Source organism: Paroedura picta, chromosome 4 (genome assembly GCF_049243985.1).
Source record: "Paroedura picta isolate Pp20150507F chromosome 4, Ppicta_v3.0, whole genome shotgun sequence".
Classification (NCBI taxonomy): domain Eukaryota; kingdom Metazoa; phylum Chordata; class Lepidosauria; order Squamata; family Gekkonidae; genus Paroedura; species Paroedura picta.
Genome location: NC_135372.1, coordinates 97,045,473 through 97,068,283, shown reverse-complemented (window position 1 = coordinate 97,068,283; position 22,811 = coordinate 97,045,473). Strand labels below are relative to the sequence as shown.

The window sequence follows — 22,811 nt, the reverse complement described above, 5'->3', positions numbered from 1 at the left end:
CCTTAAAATAAGAACCAGTACTCTGAGTTATCCCCAGGAACAGAAGAGCCAATGTGGCTCTTTCAGTTTCAGTGATAAGATTCCAATAACCAATCCCTGATGATAGCCTGGATGTCACATTTTGGATCAACTGAACTTTCCAAACCATTTTCAAAGGCAGCCCCACGTAGAGATCATTAAGGTAATTGGACTTGGGTGTGATCAGAGCATTGGGTAGAAAAAATGGGGAACAAAAAAACAGGTCTTCTTTGTTAACGTGCAAAGAAGAAGAGTTGGTTTTTATATGCCGCTTTTCTCTACCCGAAGGCTTGCATTCGCCTTCCCTTTCCTCTCCCCACACCCTGTGAGGTGGGTGAGGCTGAGAGAGCCCCCATATTCCTGCTCTGTCAGAGCAGTTTTCTCAGTGCTGTGGCGAGCCCAAGGTCACCCAGCTGGCTGCATGTGGGGAAGGAGCTCGCCAGATTAGAAGTCCATACTCCTAACCACTATACCAAACTGGATAATAGGCATAGATAATGTAAATTATGCACAGTTGGGGGTGGGGCAAGAAATGTGCCACAAAATGTCATGGAATGGGTATTATAACTACTATACCAGGGGTAGTCAACCTGTGGTCCTCCAGATGTCCATGGACTACAATTCCCACGAGCCCGTGGGAATTGTAGTCCATGAACATCTGGAGGACCACAGGTTGACTACCCCTGTACTATACAACACCAGAAATCTCAGTAATTATGGAGTGACAGTAGCCATGGAATATTAGCTTTCAGCAATTATTGAGTAAGTGAGCAATGCTTGAGCAAACCTTTAGGAAGAGAACAGACTTCTTCATGTTTCTCTATAGGGTGAGTGGCTTATCTGTATTTGCTTATTTTAATGTGTAATTTAGAGGTACCCAATTTTGAGGGAGGCAAACCTCCAAAGATATATATATCTTCCTCAGAGGCAACTGAGCATAGTATGTTCTCAGTAATACTGTGCAAACTAATTGGTCTCTAAGGTACTACTGGACGTGGTTAAACAAGAAATGAGAAGACTGAACATCGACATTTTAGGAATCAGTGAACTAAAATGGACAGGAATGGGTGAATTTAATTCAGATGACCATCAGGTATACTACTGTGGACAAGAATCTCGCAGAAGAAATGGAGTAGCATTCATAATCAATAAGAGAGTAGGAAAAGCAGTCTTGGGATACAATCCCCAAAATGACAGATTGATCTCAGTTCGAATCCAAGGCAAACCATTCAACATCACAGTGATCCAGGTCTACGCCCCAACCACTGCTGCTGAAGAGGATGAAGTTGATCAGTTCTATGAAGCCCTACAACACCTTCTAGAAGCAACGCCCAAAAATGATGTGCTTATCATCATGGGGGATTGGAATGCTAAAGTAGGAAGCCAAAAGATAACCGGGATAACAGGCAAGTTTGGCCTTGGAGTACAAAATGAAGCAGGGCACAGGCTGGTAGAATTTTGTCAAGAGAATACAATGGTCATAGCAAACACTCTTTTCCAGCAACCCAAGAGACGACTCTACACATGGACATCACCAGACGGTCAACACAGAAATCAGATTGACTATGTGCTCTGCAGCCAAAGATGGAAAAGTTCTATCCAGTCAATAAAAACAAGACCAGGAGCTGATTGTGGTTCAGATCATGAGCTTCTTGTTGCAAAATTTAGGCTTAAATTGAAGAAAGTAGGGAAAAGCACTAGGCCACTCAGGTATGAACTAAATCATATCCCTGACGAATACACAGTGGAGGTGACAAATAGATTTAAGGAATTAGATCTGATAGACAGAGTGCCTGAAGAACTATGGACGGAGGTTCGCAACATTGTACAAGAGGTAGCAACTAAAACCATCCCAAAGAAAAAGAAATGCAAGAAATCAAAATGGCTGTCTGAGGAAGCTTTACAAATAGCTAAGGAGAGCAGGGAAGTGAAAGGCAAGGGAGAAAGAGAAAGATACACCCAATTGAATGCAGAATTCCAGAGAAAAGCTAGAAGAGATAAGAATGCCTTCTTAAATGAACAGTGCAAACAAATAGAAGAAAACAATAGAATGGGGAGGACCAGAGATCTTTTCAAGAAAATTGGAGATATGAAGAGAACGTTTCATGCAAAGATGGGTATGATAAGGGACCAAAATGGTAGGGACCTCACAGAAGCAGAAGAGATCAAACAAAGGTGGCAAAATTATACAGAAGAACTATACAAGAGCGAGCTTAACATCCCTGATGACCACAATGGGGTAGTTACTGACCTGGAGCCAGACATCCTGGAATGTGAAGTCAAATGGGCCTTAGGAAGTCTGAGCAACAATAAAGCTAGTGGTAGTGACAGCATTCCAGTTGAACTATTCAAAATTTTAAAGGACAATGCAGTAAAAGTGCTACACTCAATATGCCAGCAAATTTGGAAAACTCAACAATGGCCACAGGATTGGAAAAGGTCAGTTTACATTCCAATCCCAAAGAAGGGCAATGCCAAAGAATGTTCAAACTACCGCACCATCGCACTAATTTCTCATGCTAGCAAAGTTATGCTCAAAATCCTACAAGCTAGGCTCCAGCAATATGTGGACCGAGAACTTCCAGAAGTACAGGCAGGATTTCGAAGAGGCAGAGGAACTAGAGATCAAATTGCCAACATACGCTGGATCATGGAGAAAGCTAGGGAGTACCAGAAGAACGTCTACTTCTGCTTCATTGACTATGCTAAAGCCTTTGATTGTGTGGAGCACAACAAATTGTGGCAAGTTCTTAAAGAGATGGGAATACCAGAGCATCTTATTTGTCTCTTGAGAAATTTATATGCAGGTCAAGAAGCAACAGTGAGAACTGAACATGGAATCACTGACTGGTTCAAAATTGAGAAAGGAGTTCGGCAAGGCTGTATACTGTCGCCTTGCCTATTTAACTTGTATGCGGAGCACATCATGAGAAAGGCGGGATTAGAGGAGTCACAAATTGGGATCAAGATTGCAGGGAGAAATATCAACAACCTCAGATATGCAGATGATACCACTCTAATGGCAGAAAGTGAAGAGGAACTAAAGAGCCTGTTGATGAGGGTGAAGGAGGAGAGTGCCAAAGTTGGCTTGAAACTCAACATCAAGAAAACAAAGATCATGGCATCCGGCCCTCTCAATTCCTGGCAAATAGAAAGGGAAGAAATGGAGATAGTGACAGATTTTATTTTCCTGGGCTCCAAGATCACTGCAGATGGGGACTGCAGCAAAGAAATTAAAAGACGCTTGCTCCTGGGGAGGAAAGCTATGTCAAATCTAGACAGCATCCTAAAAAGCAGAGACATCACCCTGCCAACAAAAGTGCGTTTAGTCAAGGCTATGGTCTTCCCAGTTGCAATGTATGGCTGCGAAAGTTGGACCATAAGGAAGGCCGAGCGTCAAAGAATTGAGGCTTTTGAACTCTGGTGCTGGAGAAGACTCTTGCGAGTCCCTTGGACTGCAAGGCGAACAAACCGGTCAGTCCTAGAGGAGATTAGCCCTGACTGCTCTTTAGAAGGCCAGATCCTGAAGATGAAACTCAAATATTTTGGCCACCTCATGAGAAGGAAGGACTCCCTGGAGAAGAGCCTAATGCTGGGAGAGATCGAGGGCAAAAGAAGAAGGGGACGACAGAGAATGAGGTGGATGGATGGAGTCACTGAAGCAGTAGGTGCAAACTTAAATGGACTCCGGGGAATGGTAGAGGACAGGAAGGCCTGGAGGATCATTGTCCATGGGGTCGCGATGGGTCGGACACGACTTCGCACATAACAACAACAACAAAGGTACTACTGGATTCCAGTCATTGTCTGAGCTAATGTTAGTCTCGCACACACAGAGCTCAGGCTTCCTATAGCAAATGTGCTAAAGCAGCAGCTACTTGTCTATGAGCAGAGAGCCACCAGATGTTAAATCTGGAGGGGTGTGAAGGCAGCAGTGATTTAGACATCTTTGCCTCAAGCAGCAAAAAGCTAAAGCCAGCTCTGGACTATCATGATCACCACCCCTAGTGCCTCAATGAGGTGCCTAGGTAAGGGAGGAGGTGAGGCCGAGGGCTCAGACAAGCCCTGGGCTCCAGGATCAGAATAATCACAGTCTGGATGAGGTGGCTAAGTGGCTTTCGGTACTCAAATAACAAGGAGAGGGACTGTAAAGACGAAGTAAATTGGAAAAGGAAATAGCCTTCAGAGAACAGTAGTTTTGAAAATAAATGTGAACATTTTTTTTAAACCTTACAACTTGGCTGTTTTGCAAAAGCAAACATAACCCACCCCTATATAATTTCCTAAATTCTCAAAAAGCTCCAACTACCTGTTAAGGGATATTTTTACTTACAAGTCAGAAAATTTACTGCTAGGAAATGGTCTGTAAAATAGAATGAGCCAAGGCTGATAAATCCCAGAAAAAGGGCTCAGGCAGCCCTCATCCAAGGCTGCTCCCTTGTCTCTCCCCCACCCCAACAATTCCATCAAGAACTATGCTGGAGCTTTTACTATTATTATTATTGTTATTGTGAGTGAAGTGAACTAGCAGTAAAACAGCTCCAAACTGTAATAAAATCCCAGACACAGGGGATATGGCTCTGGGTTATTATGCTTTCCTGGAACTCTAGCATCTTAGAGGCGGTGAGCTCCGAAAAATAATAACGAAGCAAATGGGGTCTGGAATCAGTAAGGCGGTTAGACAGCTTTCAGCAGAAGGGCTTTTTCCTTTTAACTAAGGTCATGTTCCCTGGAGCTGCCAGAGACAGAACACAGATGCCCTCCATTTGTGGAGTCTCACCTTTTTCTCTGCGAGCCTTTCCAGATGATTAAAAAAAACCCAGCCTGCACGCTTCTCTTACAGAAAAACTCATGCTAGCGCAGATCCAACGCCAACAGCGTGATATCCTGCCTTTGTGTAATGGATTGGGGAGGCCCCTGGGATTTTGCTGTTTAATGCGGACTGAATTTTCTTCTCGATTGCCTCTTTGAAATAAATATATTGGGCGGAATTTGTGCTCTATTTATGGAAGGGACAACCCTTCAAAGAATAAATAAAATCAAAAGCAAGTCACCCATGAAGGACAGGGCACTGTTGTAATGAGAAAGGGCAGCCTTGCTGGAGTTTGCTCCCTTTTTCTTTTTTTTAAGGTGCAACCCAACATCAGAGTGGTGCTCAGTCTCAAGCAGTGCAAGTCTAAGCAGAGTTAAATCCATCTAAGTCCACTGAAGTAAACTGTTGTTATATAGGGGAAACACCTTGTGTTATTTCACATCAGCTGATGCTGTGGCATTATCCAGTGGATGTCCATGTCTATAATCATATTTCATAATATATTCACTTGCAAATGGATACAATAGTGGTGAGCAGTGGTAAGAATAGCATTTTCCAAGTAACAAAACGCTGTGGTAAGAGTGATAGGTTAAAATATGAAATCCCTGAGACAGAAGTGCTCGCTGGATAAAACTATCCAGAATCAGAGTAATGTCTGAGCAACAACTGTCCTGTTATTTTGTAAAAACAACCTTTTTGAAAGCCTTAAATGCTTTGGCTAGGTCAAGAATATTGACTTGATATGGAGCAGAAACCATGGGTATGTGCAAGCAGATCTATTTTAGCAGGGTTGTTACATGCCTGAACTAGTAATCAATTTCATTGTTCAGCCATGAACCCACTAGGTGTATGAAAAAACAGCACCTTTTCACATATGCAGGTACAGAGTTATAGTATATCTTCTTTGCAAAACAGTAAACCAGTTTCATTGCTTTGGTGATACTGGTTGGCTATGTTGGTTATGTTTAGCCACAGAATAGGGATAAAACCTTGCAAAAACTAGAACAAATACTAAGGTAGTAGCTTACATAGTCATAGTGCTAACAGCATTGTCCAAAGATGTCCATAACTTTATCCCACTCTGTTTGGGGTCTCCAGTGGTTCCCACTACTAGTACCAATTATTGTATGACCAATTGGAACAGGGCACTTTTGTGCAGTAAAAGGCAATAAAAGTGCCTCTTTAAAAATGGTAAATCTATAGTAAATAAACTATATATTACAATAAATAAACCAACCAAGAAAGAGTTTAAATGAATAGTCTGTTGCCATGCACTGATTAAATCACGGCCATGATAAGAATGCAAAGATCTCATCCTCTCATGTTAGAACATCCCACTGTATCTGCAGGTCAATTGAAATACGACTTCATAACTCAAGCTTTGCTCCACTCTCTAGTTGGATATACATTTAATTGCCATTTACCTTTACATGTTTTCCTGTCAGGTTGGAGCATGAAACCCATTGGGCAGCTACAGTGCACACCAGTTGCTGCATCATGGCATTTACTGTCACAGCCTCCGTTGTTGACGGCACAAGTCTCTACAAGAAGATAAAGGAATAATTAAGAGCACTTGTAAAGTATGCATACATTTATAGCCAGTTAAGTCTGAGATGACCATCCAAATGAGGATATTTAATACATATAAATAAAAAATCTGCAATCTGAACTTAGGGTATTTAGTTTGAGATATCCTTAAAACAGGGGGAAACAAATTTGCAAGTATTTGGCTCAGAAAGCAAAAATAAAAGATCAGTGGGACTCTAGTCTAAATCACTTAACTGAAGATTCAGATACCTGTAGGCTAAAGTTTGAATTCAACTTTAAAGAATTTAAAAGAAAAAGCTTTAAAAAGTTCAAATTCAGAAAAAACTTTATATAAATTTCAAAGTTTATCTAATTCTAAGATAAATCTGTACACTTCAAAAATAACACAATATGCAATTTTATCAAAATTAAACAAACCCATACATTAATAATGATAGTTTCAACATAATTAGTCAGTTAGGATTAATAGGCTCAACAGAATCAGAGACCTAGGTACACTCTCTCTTCTGTTAGCAGAAATTATCAGCAGCACCCATACCCTAGCCTTGGAAGAAGGTTCATTGTGTTGAAATACTCAAGATCTGCAATGTGCATAATTCAAAGGCATAAGAAGAATATCCTACAGGGGGCATCAGAGGAGATGTGCATTAATAAAATTAGAATAGGAACTTCCTGATGTGTTTCAAATGACCTCCAGTGTTCTGATTGGCTCAATAGGAGATATCCTGCTCCTTTGAGCAAGCTCCCTGTTTGCATTCAGATCAAACAGAATGAAGAACAGTTATACAATTAAGTCTCTGTCTCTTCTTTCTATACAAATTTTGTTTCTTTTCTTAATAAAATAATTTTATTCTTTTAAACAGCTTGGGGCTCTGCTTCTCTTTGCATATTTAAACTCTGTCAAAACACTGAATGTAGTGTTTTTTCTTGATAATCTGATAATCTACCAGTATATGCTAGATAATTTTTTTCATGCTACTGCTGCAGCATGACTTTTAGTGGTGCAAAGATGGAAACAGCAAGACCTGCCTGGAGTAGATATATGATTGGAGAACTTGCTACAATGGCTACATTGACAAACTTAGTGAATAGAAGACCTCCCGAAGAATGTTACAATCACTGGAACTGTTATCTAAAATATTTGAATAAGTAGTCATTTTGAAGTATTAGATAATTGTGTAGGAAAAGATATACTATATTATGTTACCGACTCTTTTCTATTTTAAACAACAACAACAACAATAATAATAAATTATTAATTTAAAACCCCACGCTGAATATAGTGGAATTTACTGGCAACTAAATATAGATAATATCTATGCTTTTACTGCCTGCCTGGATTTTTCCACAGCGATTCAGGAACATAAGTAAAGGGACACAAATAGTGATATCCCCAACATTATACAAAGTGGTTTGAATAGCTGCTAACAATTTCTGATGTGGAACCATATACAGCAGCAGGTAAGCACAAACTTTTACTGTGCAGAGGTCCAACATCAACGTTCAGCTACCAGAACTACTATCAATTTACTTTTAAAACTCTTAGTGTGATATTAGAGAGGTTAAAATATTTCATAGCTAGATAGAATCTGAAAATACAAATATTATCATATGAAAAACATTTTTTATGCTGGCAACCATCCTTCTTCCAAGGAGATCAGAGACCCATTTTATGCTTGTAATATCCCTGTAAAACAGATTAAGGTGAAACATAGTGATGGGGTTGGGTGAGAATGAGCATGGAAGAAGCAATAGATGAGAAAGAGGTGCCTAACCTGCCCCTTGACTGCTGGTTTCCTCCCTGCAAATTAGGTTTGTAAATTTCACATAGTAAAGCAAACTTTTGGATTTTAAATTGTATTATGACTTGAACACTTAAAAATTAACAAATTCACAATCTATCTACCTTACATACATTATTCATATTATCAGCTCTGTCACTGATATTTGTTAAGACAGCGGTCCCCAACCTTCTTGTAGTCGGGGACCGCCTCCGAGGGTGGGAGAGCGCCGGCGGCCCGGCCACAGCAGCTGCACGTAAACGTGCACGCGCAGTTGCCGCACATGCGCGTTTTCGCCACTAGGTGGCGCTAACGCGCATGCGCAGAACAGCCGCACTTGCACGTTTTCACCAGCAGGGGGCACAAACACGCATGTGTGGCGGCTCCGCGCGTGCGCGTCACTGGCGTGCCAGCGGCCGCGCCTGCCTCTTCCCCCCCTCGCTGCGGGGGGAGGGGAAGGCAGGCGCGGCCGCTGGCGGCCCGGTACCATGGCCTTAATGGCCCGGTACCGGGCAGCGGACCGGGGGTTGGAGACCTCTGTGTTAAGAAACACTAACGTGAACATGGTTTGCTGTCAGTTTTGTTTCTGCAGTGTATAGCACATGTTCTTCAAATGTGTAGGTAACCCCCCCCCACTTTCCCGCAAATTTTAGAAAAACATTAAGAGCATTTATGAAAAGTAAATGTTACTGTTTTAACATTTAATGTTATTCATCTCTTCTGCAATGTTCCCAACCACAGTAAGTTTAAAAATTCTTTTCCCAGAGCTAAGATCCAAAACAACAATTTTACACATCTGGAAAGGGCAATGGGATCAGAGAATTGGCAGACATGGGAAAGATTAAATATTCGATCCTCCTGCTCATCAGTCTTCCCCTAAGTGCCCACCTGGTCCCTGCATTCCTGTTATCTCAGACAAGTGACTGAGGGGTCAAATTTGCTGAGACTAGGGGTTTATCCTACTATTAGTCTTCTGTATATGGGAGAGCAAATGGCCATGAAGGTCCCTTCCCTGGACTGTAACAACATGTGGCCTTAACAGATCCATTTATCTAGATCTGCTGCCATTGTGTGTGAATGGATGATCCAATTTTAACAGCAAAAATGCCTGCCAGAATGAGAGGGATTATATTCTCTTTGCAAGTCCTGATTTCTGCATAGCTCTTCCTCCACAAGCTCCTCTCTCCGAGTCAAATGCACTTCTTGTATGTGACAATAGCTGAAATGAAAGGTGCTTCAGGGGAGTTAAACTGCAAAAAGGGGTGCAGCTTAGCTGCTTCTCCTTTTTGTATGCTATTAAGGAGAACAGGCCTTAACAAACTGTCTACCATCATAATGTACAGTTTGAGTATGAGTTTTCAAACTGAAAAAGAACCTAAAATACAGATTACCTATCTTACTTGAATAATCTAGCAGCAAGTATTTTCTGTCTACTGAAGAAATAAGCAGGCAATAAAAACAATAAATTATCGAAAGCTGAGAGCTCAGCATAGACAACATGAACATGTTTCTTCCTTCCAAAAGCCTAAGTGTTCAAAGAGCATACCTTAATCTGAAGCCATGAGACACACAGCCATGTCCCAACTGTGGCAACAGGAAAGTGAAATCTAGAGGCCGAGGCAAAAGGACACAAGTATCTCTTTCCACAGAAACAAGTAGATTTTTCGAAGATTTGAATTCAAAACCTCGACACAATTAGAGCAAGTAATTCATGGCATATAAAATTTTTTTGAACCTCTGGCAGATCAGCCTGAGGAGGAAACCTGTACTGAAAAAGGATGAAGATTTTGATAAGCTCAGCAGGATTCAGAATAATGAGAAAACTCCACCGGAAGCAACAGTGCATCTGCCATACTTATCCTATTCAACTGTTTCAAAGAATTATATTTTGCCAGCCCATTACCAGGATAGCACCTCTGTCATAAAGTGTGCAAGTAAAGAGAATTATAAAGCTCATGCCAATGTGACCAACATAACTTCTGTCTAGGAATAAACAAGGTTTTATAATATTAGTTGATTTCTTCTCATCATGTCAGATGGGCTGGAACCATATTGAAGGTTGGACAAAATGCCCTCCACTGGCTCCTCTCTAAGCATGCTGTCCCATTTTCCTGAATATTAATCTTAATTAATGTTATTTAATTTTTAAACTGTATTCCTATTACAAAATACAACAAATGAATATGGTGCATGTTATAAGCCAAATGGCCTGTTTTGATGACAAAAAGCATTAGTATTAGTTACTGAAGTCCTTATTTTAGCGGAATATGTCATCCCTTATTCCAGTACAAGGAAGTTCAGAACAAAACATTCTGGGTGGCCCTCATTAAAGTATACTCCAGCTTCACAGAAAATCTCATATTGAGTCCTTGTTTTAAAATTTTGAACTAGCAATAAGCATTTCCTGTCAACCAGCATATTCCCCTCCTTAGAAAATCTGTTCAGAACTGTCACAAACATCTATGCAAGAGTGGTAAGTAAGGACTCTGGAGTAACCCCCACCTCCAAGCTTCTGGTAATTGGTAACCATTAATAAAGCTGGTAAGGAGTACTGGGGTGAGCTGGAATTCACTGCCTAACCACCAATCAGGTAGGATGTCCTGCCCCTGGTCGCATCCACCTCCAGCCTGGTAAGCAGCAGCTGGGAGGGAGGAGGGCCTAGGACTGTGGGCTGGTGGGAAGAGGTTGCCCCTGCCCTGAACAGCCCCAGCTGCAGCCTTGCCAGGCCTTGATAGAGCTGCAGGGTCAACAGGAGGAGGAGCGGACTGCCCCCCCAACCCGAGAAGGCCTGATGAAGCCTCTCCAGGCCTTGCCTGGCCTGCACGAGGCAGGGGGGTGGCCAAGCGCCTGTTGTATTCAGAGATAAAATGGACTTTTTTTGCTAGTAGGATAAAAATTGCACTCAGCATCAACTTGGACATAGTTCTCACAGAGGTCTCTCAGACCCACCTACCTCACAGGGTGCCTGTTTTGGGGAGAGAAAGGGTAGGCAATTATAAGCTATTTTGAGACTCCTTTGGGTAGTAAAAAGTGGGATACAAAAACAAGCTTTAATTCAGAAACACTTCCTATATAGCATACCTTTCATTCATGTTTCAACATATTGTTCTTTTTTCATTCTCACTTCCTTGTATTTCTATATTTAAAATTCAACCTTTCAAAGAGTTCTGAGGAACTCTAAAACTTGCTCATCACTTTGTGACAATTTGTTTGATCTTAATAAATAAGTGCTTTAGGGTTTGTTTTGAGCTTTTTCTCCCCTAACGAACCAACAATTTTTGTCTACAGTAGTAAGAACATATTTTGTGAATGGGAAGTAAAGCCTAAAATTTTCCATTCCCTTTTTAAACTCCACCCCCCAAATAGGGCACATATGACAGCATTTGCAACTAGCATTCTAATCAGTTTCAATATGTGTTGTTTCTGCTACTCATTTACAATTTTTGCCAGTAACTTCAATAGGATATGAACTCGATTTTTAATTTGTACTGATGGTACACTGGACATTCTCCAGAATACAAACATGAAAACCCCTTTTTATGAAACTTGTCACCTAATTAAATCTTTTCTTTTAAAAATCCATTACTGAACCTGCTTCTGTCTACTTGTCAGTATGTGGCAGCTCCCCTCTCTCACCCTATGTAACAAATCTGTCCACCAAATGATAGAGGGGGACAATTCAAATTCTAACAATTAGACTTCTGAGAGATTTTATTATTTGACCATTGCTCTACACAGAAGTTTCCCACAAATCCATCCCATGTGCCAATTCTGAGAAAACATACTGATATCATTAGCACACTAACATTTCCCCTTCTAAAAATCCTAAAAAGAAGATCCAAAGGACTTTAATTAGTATCACCAAAAAATTCATGTTGGTTTTCGACCAAGAAATGTAACAATTACATTCCATTGTAATTCTTAAGTGCTTTCTTTTCTTATTTATTTAAAATGGGCTGGATTCAGACTAAAGTTTCTGCTAACAGATGGGAAGATGTAATTTCTGCCAGTTCTCCATTCCAGCTGCAGACCTCCAATCTGATCCTTATGCTATTCCTGATGATCCCTCTCTCCTTTGAACAGCATTTCAGGGATATCAGTGAGCTGGGGGGGAGGGGAGGGCAGGAAAAGTTCTGGTCTGCTGACAGAGTTGCCTTTTAAACAAAGTCTGAGTCCAAGGGCACTGACATGACCAACCAAGTTTAATTCTGGGTATAAGCTTTCGTGTGCATGCACCCCATTCTGTTGGAGAAAATTTAGTGTAGATTTTCATTTTTCTCCTATTCAATAGGACCCTAAGAGACGTACATAAAATTTAAGAACAGCCACAATATTGTATCAAATAGATAAAAATAAAAGGAAGCAAGCCAGAATTTTCATTTATAGGCTACTGAAGGCACAATGAAAGAGCTCTGTTTCACAGAGCTTCCACAACCTTTTCAAGTTTGGGTTTTTTCCTAATATCCTATTCCACAGCACAGCTGCAATAAAAGTGGGAGCATGAGCAAAGACAGTTCTTCTCATTGATCTAAGTGGGGGATCCGGTAACAATCCCTTGTCTGATGATCAGCACTCTCTTGTGGGCACATTATAATATATGCATGCATAAATAATGATAATAGTGATAAATATCCTGTTTGTTTTCTGACCACTGGATGGGGAAAACCTTATGCTCATGCTTTTTGATTATAACTTTACAATCACCATTACTCTGGGAATGTCTGTAGCCTCAGAACATGCCGAGAGCTCATAGAATTCTGTATGCACATAAGCATACTATGGAGGCTTTGGTCTTGTAGTAAATAAGAATCAAAGTATTAATGGCATATTTCACTATATTTTATACAGCTGTTATGCAATTAGCATTATACAACTTGATATGTAATAATAAATTCTATATAAACAGGGTGTTAAAATGTAGTTAAGGAATTTAAAAACCTATCAGCAATCAAAATTTATTTTGCATTCACTCTCCCATTGTAGTTTCAAGGGATTCTTTTGCAAATCTTTACCATCTGCCTTAGATTTAATTGTCTTGAGTAATTTTGTATTGCTTGCATATGTTATTCATTCACATTAATGAATATCTTATGTAGCAAATTAAGAAACAGCATATCCTCTGGACACCCTATTAACCTACCTCTGTTGGGAAATGAATTAATGATCCACATAGAACCGGAAAGCATGTTAAGCACACATAGCCAGAAACTACAAAAATTGAGTCCAATGGCACCTATAAGACCAGAAACTATATTCATTATGAAAAGAGACATCTAATTAATTACATCTGACAGAGTTGGCTGTTACCTGCAAAAGCCTATATCGCACCAACCAATGAGATTCTAAGATGAAACAAAACTTTATCATTTTGGTGCTATAGCCCAGTGTAGCTACTTTTCTGAAATAATGAGGCACAATGTAAAATGGTTTGTATTGTTCTGTGGTGATATTAACATGGGGTAGATGAGGAGAGTGTGGTTCCCAGGCCTAAGTGAATAAACATGACTCACAGAACCACAAAGGGCATCCATGAGGACTGACTGAGTCAGATGATGGGGAAAAGCAAGGCTGCAATCACCATAATTCACCAACAAACAAAAAGAGCCTTGTGTGTTAAAACAGCATTCTAGACATTATGCCTCTGTACCATAGAAACCAAGCGATCAGTAATTATGACTTAGTTCTCACTGTGATGATAAACCTGTTTTTGGGCTGTACATCTTTAGATTTCAAGTGGGAGTTCACAAGATGTAATGCTTCCCTACAGGAGTCTGATGGGGTTGGGGGGAGACAAACTGAAATCTTTTCCAGACACAGAAAACTAGCAGACCAGGGAGGAAAGTAAAACAGGACATTTTCACCTGATATGCAGTTGTCCATATTCAGGGTTGGAGTGGGGGCACTCTATGGAGAAGTGCTCCATCACATAAGCTTAGACACAAACTTACCATTTTAGTGCAGTCAAAACAGACAACATATATAACACAGTATAATAAACTATAATGTGTAAAGTATGTTTTTAAAATACTATAATAGCTTTATAAGGACCTTGGTAGCCTTTGTGAGGGCAGAAAGGTAGGATACAAATTTTGTAAAAAAAAATTTTTTAAGATACTGGATGAGCTTCCAGGTCAGCCTATATGGTGAGCAGCTACAGCATCATGCTAGGATTTGGGAACCCCAGATGAAAATCCCAACTGAGCCAAAAAGCTTGCTAGGGGTGAGCAGTCACCTCACTGAAGTGTGGTAAGAAAGCAATAGAGGGTGGGGAAACAATTCGTTAAAGGAAGGATGTGATAAAAATGTACTAATTAAATAAGATTAGATATTCTCAATGTTTTCTAAATGGAAATAGTAGCTGCCCGGGCCCCTGATTCAAAATAAAACCACAATAATTATGGTTCAAAGCATAACCATTATTTTAAGGTCAGTTGAAGTGACTGTGGCATTCGTTACTGAGAAGAACTGGTTTTCAGGACAGAATATGGGAAGTTTTTTACCAACATACCCACAGATTATATAAGGCACCTTTAAACTGGAAACAGATAAGTTTCTAAACCTTAAAACCACTTGGGATAAATACTGGGGCTAACAGAGACAATGAGACAAGCAATGCAGATTGACAAGTAAGCCTTACCCATGCAGAATCATGAGGCTGCCACTTTAGACAGCAAATTCCTGCCTCCATGTCTGAGTGTCATTTGAAAATTTATAAGAGAGCTACAGTTCCAAAGCAGGTATGTGAATGTCATTTTTACTGTTCCCTCCAGGTGCATATTGCTACACCTCTCTAAGCTAGCAAGTCCCTGATCTATGTTTGCCTCCACACCCATCCCTTAAATGCTCTGCCTCAAATGTCTTATGATTACTTTTCAAGGGTAATAATACTATAGTGGTTAAACTGAAGAGATCTGGATTCAAATCTCCAGTCTTCCATCCCTAGCAATTTTGTGCACGATCCAACCTAGTATCTTTTCATTTCAGTTTCTGTCTGCAAAATGGCAATATCAGGGTGTAGTCAGGAACTCAAAGGTTGAGCTGCAAAACAATATTAAAACAATATTAAAAATTATTACAAATATTTATTAAAGTGCACCAATAATATATTAATAACAAAGCAAAAACAGCCCTGCTTTTGAGTTCCTGACTTTGTCCAGGTTGGGTTTCCCTTTTTAGTTTTGCAATATCAGGGTATACCCAAGTTACTATTGTATAAACTCTTAAAGCCAGTGCAGCAACACAAACAGCCAGTGCGAAGTTACAGGATGCCAATTAAATAACTGCCTGTACATTTTCTAATGTAGGTCCAGTTTACACTGATGAATACTGTTGGCTTGGCCATTCACTTTAATAATACTAGACAGAAAAGTGACAGGACTAGTAAGGCAAGAGTTTTATTTCCAGACACACAGCAGAAATAATAAGCAAAATGAAAGGTAGGGATATGGGAATGATGCCGAGTATCACGTATTGTCTTTCCTCTAGCAATATACCACTCTGTCAATCCAAGTCATACAAACAGGGTGCTCCTTGATGAAGTGATCATATTTTGCCTTATTTCTGCCATCTTCACTCAGTTTCTATTTCCACACATTTCCCTAGCATGATTTGCAATGCCTTCCTTGAAAGAGTCAGTAATGTAAATATGAGATCAGGAGGAACTTGAAATTAACACTCACTAGCAACAATAGCATTTCATTCATATCGAGAATAAGGCAAGCATGAGAGATAGAAAAGCAGCAATGAGCATAAGCAATAAGAGTAATGACAAGATGAGAACCCTCAATGACTTGTGGGGATCCCTTCATTTCTCCCTGTATCCATTTCCCCACACTATTCCCTCTTTCTCTTCTCTTGGCAGCGCCCATATCCTTGGTTCTTCACTGCTTCCTTCCCATTCACCAATCAAACTTTCTTTTATTTGCTTCCCACCTTCAGATTTATTTATTATCATTACTTTATTTATAACCCTTCCTCCTTATGTGGACTCAAAATGGCTTACATCATTTTCCTCTTCTTCATTTTATCCTCACAACACCATTGTGAGGTAGATTAGGGTATAAGATAATGGCTGGCTAAAGGTCACCTAGAAAGCTGCATGGCAGAATATGAATTTGAACCTGGGTCTTTTAGTCTAGAGCCTGACACTTTAACCACTACACTATCCTGGTTCTCAGCATTCCTTCCTTTCCTCCCCGGCAGCCTCTCCATTGGGAAGGATGAGCCAAGTTGCAAAAGTCATATGGTAGCAAGTCACTCAGATGGTATGTTGTGGTGGACACTCACATGGTATGGACAAGCTGCTCAGGTTCTATGGAGATTGCCACTGGGCCATGGCATGTTGTGAGGCATCATCAATGCCACTACCACATCTGGGTAAGTTGTATAAACTGCCTGGCAGCCAAGTTGCCTCTATGAGTTCTCCCTCCAGGACAAGAAGGAAAAGAGGCCAACTTGGCTCTGGAAATTACCCTGTTTCTTTCCCTGCCACTTATAGATACCAAGGTTTGAATGTTGGAAATACTGTTGTGGTTGCCTAGCAACCCCATCCACAGCCACTGAGATCTCAGATAACATTCATTTCTTAAAGGTACGAGTGCTGTTTCTATTATGGGGAGTTAACCTCACTTTTCCAGATTTTTCTGAAAAACTGGGGCTTTTCTTAGATTTGTAGAAAGAGTTGTCTAGTCCATTCATGGCTTCAATCTCTGAATTTAAGTATCCACAGATTGGACCACACTAGAGAAATAAATGCATTGATATAATATCTGGTGTGAACATTGCATACCTGATGAAATGGGTGACAATCAAAAAGAAAAAAAATATTGTCCGGAAACAGTCCTTAGAAAAAGATGCAGCATACTCAAAGAAAGAAATGTGACCTGTCTATCACCAATTGTACTATTATCTCATTTCAAACAGTTTTGCCCAACTTTTAAAAATGTCCTTGACAGTGCAATCCTAAGCACAAGTACAACCTTCTAACTCTACGGGCATCAATGCACATATAAAGGTGTAACTGTTTAGGAATGCACTGTTAGTCTCTTCAGATGCTGTGAAACATCTGGGAATGACAAAGGAAGAGTCTTTTTGCTTTATTCCAAATTCTGCTTCAAATTCATCCCAGTGCTAGACTCCAAGTCCCCCATCAGTTTCCCCATTGCAAAAATGAGACAGCACTTCAGAAAGCAGCTTTTTGGCAGCACTTCTCTGAGTTTTGCTTTTCTTCTCTAAACTGCGTGAGTATTCTCAAGAAATAACAGAGGAATAATGCACTTCAGTCAGCCCTTTGCCTCTTCCTAAACTTCAGGGCCACACACAGTGATGTACATTGCCACTAAGTAAACAGTATCAAGAAAGGAATAGAAGAAGACAGCCATTGAATATCCTCCACCATCAACTTTACCTGCATTGTTCCTTTGGCTTTGATATGGAAGCTATATCCACAATGACTACAAGTACGAGAGTTCAGTACCCCAACTTATCTATAAGATCAGGTAACTCTTTTTTGCAGTTACTATCTACTTTTTCTTTATAGGATGTAGGACATGCAAGCTCTGTGTTTTGTTCTGCCACAAATTCTTGATTTAGTCTTAAACGGGTCACCAAACCTCTGTTGTTCTGGTTTTCCATGGGCATAGTAATGCTTTGGCCTTGCAGGGGCAATGAAACTTTAAAGACCTCACAAAGACAAACTTCTTGATAACTCCTGGATGGAATGAACAGCCTGGGCAACATCTTTAGAAATTCTACAATACAGAAGAAATAATAGAACACAGACTGCCCCTTACCCCTGAAACTGGTGATTATCATTTAGAGCCAAAGAATACACTGTTAGCACAAGCAAAGCAAGCAGCAACTTGAAGCCCCATATTTCACATACATTCTGTTCCTCATAGGATTAGCCCTGATTGCCTGCATGAATCTTTCTTCACTTGCCAGGCAGTTCCCAGACTACTCACTTGTCACTGATCCCTGGGACCATGCAGATGACAAGGGCAGCCATGTAAAAAAGGGGTTGGAAATGGTTGGAGGGCAGATTAGACAGTTAGTAAGCACCACTACCGTTTTAATGACCCTTCTGCCCCATTCTCTATGATGCAAAGTGAGGCATGCAGTTAGTACAACAGATCAGGCCCCTATGCCTAGTTGTTATATTCCAAAATATAAAATGCAGCTACAATTAAAACTCCTCATAGAGATAGAGAACAAAAATATTTACCATTAGAAAACGTCTGGGGGGTAACGTGCTGCTGGAGGTGCCTCTCCCCTGTTTAATATTATAAAAAAGTGGTTTAGAAACAGTATCCAGCAAAGGAGTTTGGCTTTAAAAAAATAGATGTAAATATTCCCAGTGCCCAGATGTACAAATATTTAATGATTCCCTCCCCTCTCCCATCATAAATCTGGCTTAAAGCAAACCACCCAACTGTAAGGCTACAGGTTGTCCCTTATAATGGCTTCCCTTTTTATCTACCATACTTCTCTCTCTGACCACTATCTTAAATTTGGCCTTAATAGAGTACCAACTAGTAGTATTTTTCAGAAGGCACAAGGGGACTATCAACAGAGTGAAACTAAACCATATTGCACCTGTCTTTTCCCCATGGTCAATAGCAATCTGGAGGTGCAAATCTATATTGGGAAAATGCCTATGTGGGGAAGGGCCACCCTCTCTAGCACCATGATCCTGATCCACATTGGGGGCCCTTAAAATATGTTGAAAGATCCAATCATCAATTCCTCATAAGTTATTTTATTGTTTCTCTCCATGCAATATTTAAGTTAAACTATTTACCTCATGGAAGACAAGTTGTTTTCACAAATATGCCATCAAAAATAGGGGCTGTTTTACACTCACAATTATACTGAATAATAATTTGGGGAAACATATAACAATTTTAAAGGGGTCATCTTAAAATCAGGGTCATCCTCCATTTGAGTAAAGGTAGTACTTTTTCTTGTTAGTTGTAGAATGCTGAGAAAAAAAATCTTGTTAATCTCTCAGTATCCCAAAAGATGTAGTGCAAAGGCAAACTACATTTGGGTCATATATAAAAAACAAGTCTAACTATTCAGAACTACAAAAAAGCACTGTAAAACCTCAGTTAACATAAAAGGAATCACCAATCAGTCTGTCTTTTAAAGCAACAATTAGATTACACTGTATATAGTAAACCAAAGCCTCCGAGGATCCCTTATTTGGGAACCTTTTGCCTGGTTACATGCAGTTCATAAACTACACTAGCAGAGTATACATGACATACTTAAATGGTTAATTCATGTTTATGAATATAGTATACACAAGCTAAACTCTATGTGGTTCCTCATTTTAAATTTCCCAAGTAAGCTAATTATAATTTATTTCCTCTCTGAGGATTCCAGAGGAAGGCAATCTGCATGACCATTATGATTAGATACTCAGTCTAACTGAACAGCTCTGAAGTGCTGGTAAGGAAACCTCAGAGCAGGATTTAATTGTGTTAATTTTAATAAGCTTGCCAAAGAGACAAATATTGTATTGAAAATTAAAGCAAAAGGTAAACTTCTTCTCATTGAAGTAATAAGACAGCTTGAAGATACTTACAAGCCTAGACAGTTTAAGAACTGCAATAATAGAGCTGAGGGAACGATTGAACAAGTAGCTTTCAATATAAGTAGCAAAAGCAATGTGATTGCCACTCATGTGGAAAACAAGGGCACTTTGAAAGGGACGGCAATGCTTTCAAGCAGAAAGGTGCCTTTCCAAAACCAATAAAAAAGGAGAATTTTAAGCAGCTGCTCTTGAAAAAATGCTATACATTGAAACAAGGAGTCATGTGTTCACACAGGGGCTTCTTTGAAACTCTATGGCTTCTTATGCACGGCGGCAGCTTCTGCGCGCTGCTGCCGTGCCGTTGCGGGGCATCCTACCCTGCCATTCCCCGTGTATGCAGGGGGGTAGGGCATGCTTGGGTGCCCTGGCGTAGCGTGTGCACATGTGCTGAATGCCGGGGCCAGAAGGTAAGCCAGAACGGCGGGGCGGAGGTTGGGACAACCTGGGAAAGGAGAGGGGGCCAGGCCCCTTACGCAAGCCCAGGTGGAGGCAGGGGGTCGCCCCTGCCTGCTCTGGGGCTCTGTGGAACCCGCATGGGCTCGTGGTGTCCCTACAGGGACACTGTAGGGTCGGGGCTGGGCGGGCCGACAGGCCTGGCGCTAGCGATTACGCACAGCGCCGGCCCGCCACAGCCCCGGCTTACCCAGGAAGCTACGGAAGATCCCACGTTCGCTTAACGGGGGCCTTCCGTAGCCCTGGGTTGGTAGGCACTCACACTGGTGGTGGCAGCAAGCCTTATCGGTGATTTTAACCGAAGCTGCTGCCTAGTGTGTGTTATGGCCTGTGCATAATGGGCCTAAATGAAGATTAAAAAGAAACTCTAAGTGTAGTTGGCAGATATGTGGTTGCAGAAGGGGCTGGGTCAGGAACACTGAAATGTATACTGTCAAAAAGACAAATTAGAGAAGTCCTCATTGAAAATTGTCTATATGTACCACAAATTTCAATAAGAGTACGTACTAAAAGAACAATGGTGACATCATTTGGAGACAGATGCATCATCAAGCAAAGTGGGGAACTGATTGCAACTGGGAGAATTTGTATGCTTTAGACCAGCCTTTCTAAACCTTTTCATTATCGAGAAACCCCTGATACATTATTCAGGCTTCGAGAAACCCCAGAAGTTGGGAAGCAAAGCTGCATACACGCTCACCCAGGCCTCTCCCATCTCCACCCGCTCCAGGCCACAGTGGTGAGCTACAGGTTCCAGAGAAAACCATTGGCTATTTGAACAAACAATGGAGGAGAATGAATATATATATATATATATATATATATATATATATATATATATGTATGTATGTATGTATGTATGTATGTATGTATGTACGTACGTATGTATGTAAAGGTATTCCCCTGTGCAAGCACCGAGTCATATCTGACCCTTGGGGTGACGCCCTCTAGCGTTTTCATGGCAGACTCAATATGGGGTGGTTTGCCAGTGCCTTCCCCAGTCATTACCGTTTACCCCCCAGCAGCAAGCTGGGTACTCATTTTACCGACCTCGGAAGGATGGAAGGCTGAGTCAACCTTGTGCCGGTTGCTGGGATTGAACTCCCAGCCTCATGGGCAAAGCTTTCAGACAGCTGCCTTACCACTCTGCGCCACAAGAGGCTATATATATATATATATATATATGTGTGTGTGTGTGTGTGTGTTGTGTTGTGTTTGTGTGTGTATGTGTATGTGTATGTGTATGTGTATATGTGTGTGTGTGTGTGTATATATATATATGTTTATTTATTATTAGACTTATATACTACCCCTCCTAGTCAGCCAAGTCAGTCATGACATGAAGGACTTAGCTAAAAAAGGAATAGAATATTAGCTCACTGTTCCATACACTCCAGAACAGAATGGCGTAGCATAAAGAAAAATAGATTTGCTCTCTTACCAAGAGATGTAGATGCATGCTCCTAGAAGGACAATTACCTGAAAAAATTCTGGGGAGAAGTGATTAACACTGCTACCTACCTACTGAATTGATTACCCACCAAAGGTGCCAGAAAGACATTGTATGAACAATGGTATGGACATAAACACAGTATGAAGCATTTGAGGGTGTTCAGGTCAAAAACCTTTGCATGAATGCATTTCTCATAACAATCTGACCACTGAGGAAGACCCCTCGAGGTCTAAATGCATTTGGTCTATTCCATGTGTAGTTAAAATTATGATGTTTTTAAATTATGATGTCTATGTGATTTATATATATTTTAAAATTTTTTGAATTAGTGTACTTTATGTAATAAATATTTGCACATTTTAAACAATTATTTTTGCAGCACAACTTTTGGGTTCCTAACAAAAACCTATGTTTCCATTTCCAAGGGAAAATTGAGTAAGGTGGACATGAGAAGTGAGCAAGGACTGTTTGTAGGATATGCATTAGGATGTAAAGGATCCTTAATCCACAAAGACTATAAAGATCTGTAACACAATCCACATTGGTGAAAAACAAAAATGTATAAACGCAGAAAGAGTGAATATAAAAAAATCTAATGGAAAAAAAACAGAGAGCATCACCCAGAAGCAGAGCAACTGAGCACTATGAACCTTATTGATGAACTATCAGGAGTACTCCTAAAACCAGAAGGGGATGCAAAGGCTGAGATCAGAAAATGAAAGAGAGCAAAAAAGGGAGTACCACCAAAAAGATTCTCCTGTCTAACTAAATCAAAGGCTGCAGTAGAACTTTCCACATGGGAAGACAGAGATGATAGCCAACAACCAAGCAGAAAGGTAAAAGACTGCTGCAGGAGAGAAGATTGAAGTTTTGATTAAGGACCAAACATGGACATTTGCAGGCTTGCTCCAAGCATGAGAGCAGCAGGATGCAGATGGGTTTTCTAAGAAGTGTGTACAGAAGAAGATAAATCTGGAGACCTTTGCACCCTAGATCAGTGGTCCCCAACCTTTTTATCACGTGGGACTGGTCAACGCTTGACAATTTTACTGAGGCCCGGGGGGGGGGGTAGTCTTTTGCTGAGGGATGTCACCGCCGCCACCTGAGCCCCTGCTCCACTTGCTTTCCCGCCGGCTCCCCTGACTTCCC

At 40.6% G+C, this 22,811-nt stretch overlaps 1 protein-coding gene across 6 annotated transcripts in view; it reads right to left on the bottom strand.

Annotated features, from left to right (window-relative positions):
- SCUBE3 (signal peptide, CUB domain and EGF like domain containing 3) overlaps positions 1 to 22,811 on the bottom strand; it is a 146,073-nt gene that overhangs the window by 38,370 nt on the left and 84,892 nt on the right. For 4 of the 6 annotated variants that reach the window (XM_077334458.1, XM_077334462.1, XM_077334457.1 and 1 more), the window contains 2 exons: positions 18,383 to 18,430; positions 6,256 to 6,372 (listed from right to left, as the gene is read on the bottom strand). In XM_077334458.1, the coding sequence (XP_077190573.1) occupies positions 6,256 to 6,372; positions 18,383 to 18,430 (165 nt within the window). The remainder of the gene's footprint in view (positions 1 to 6,255; positions 6,373 to 18,382; positions 18,431 to 22,811) is intronic. The other 2 variants (XM_077334460.1, XM_077334459.1) reach the window with 1 other exon arrangement.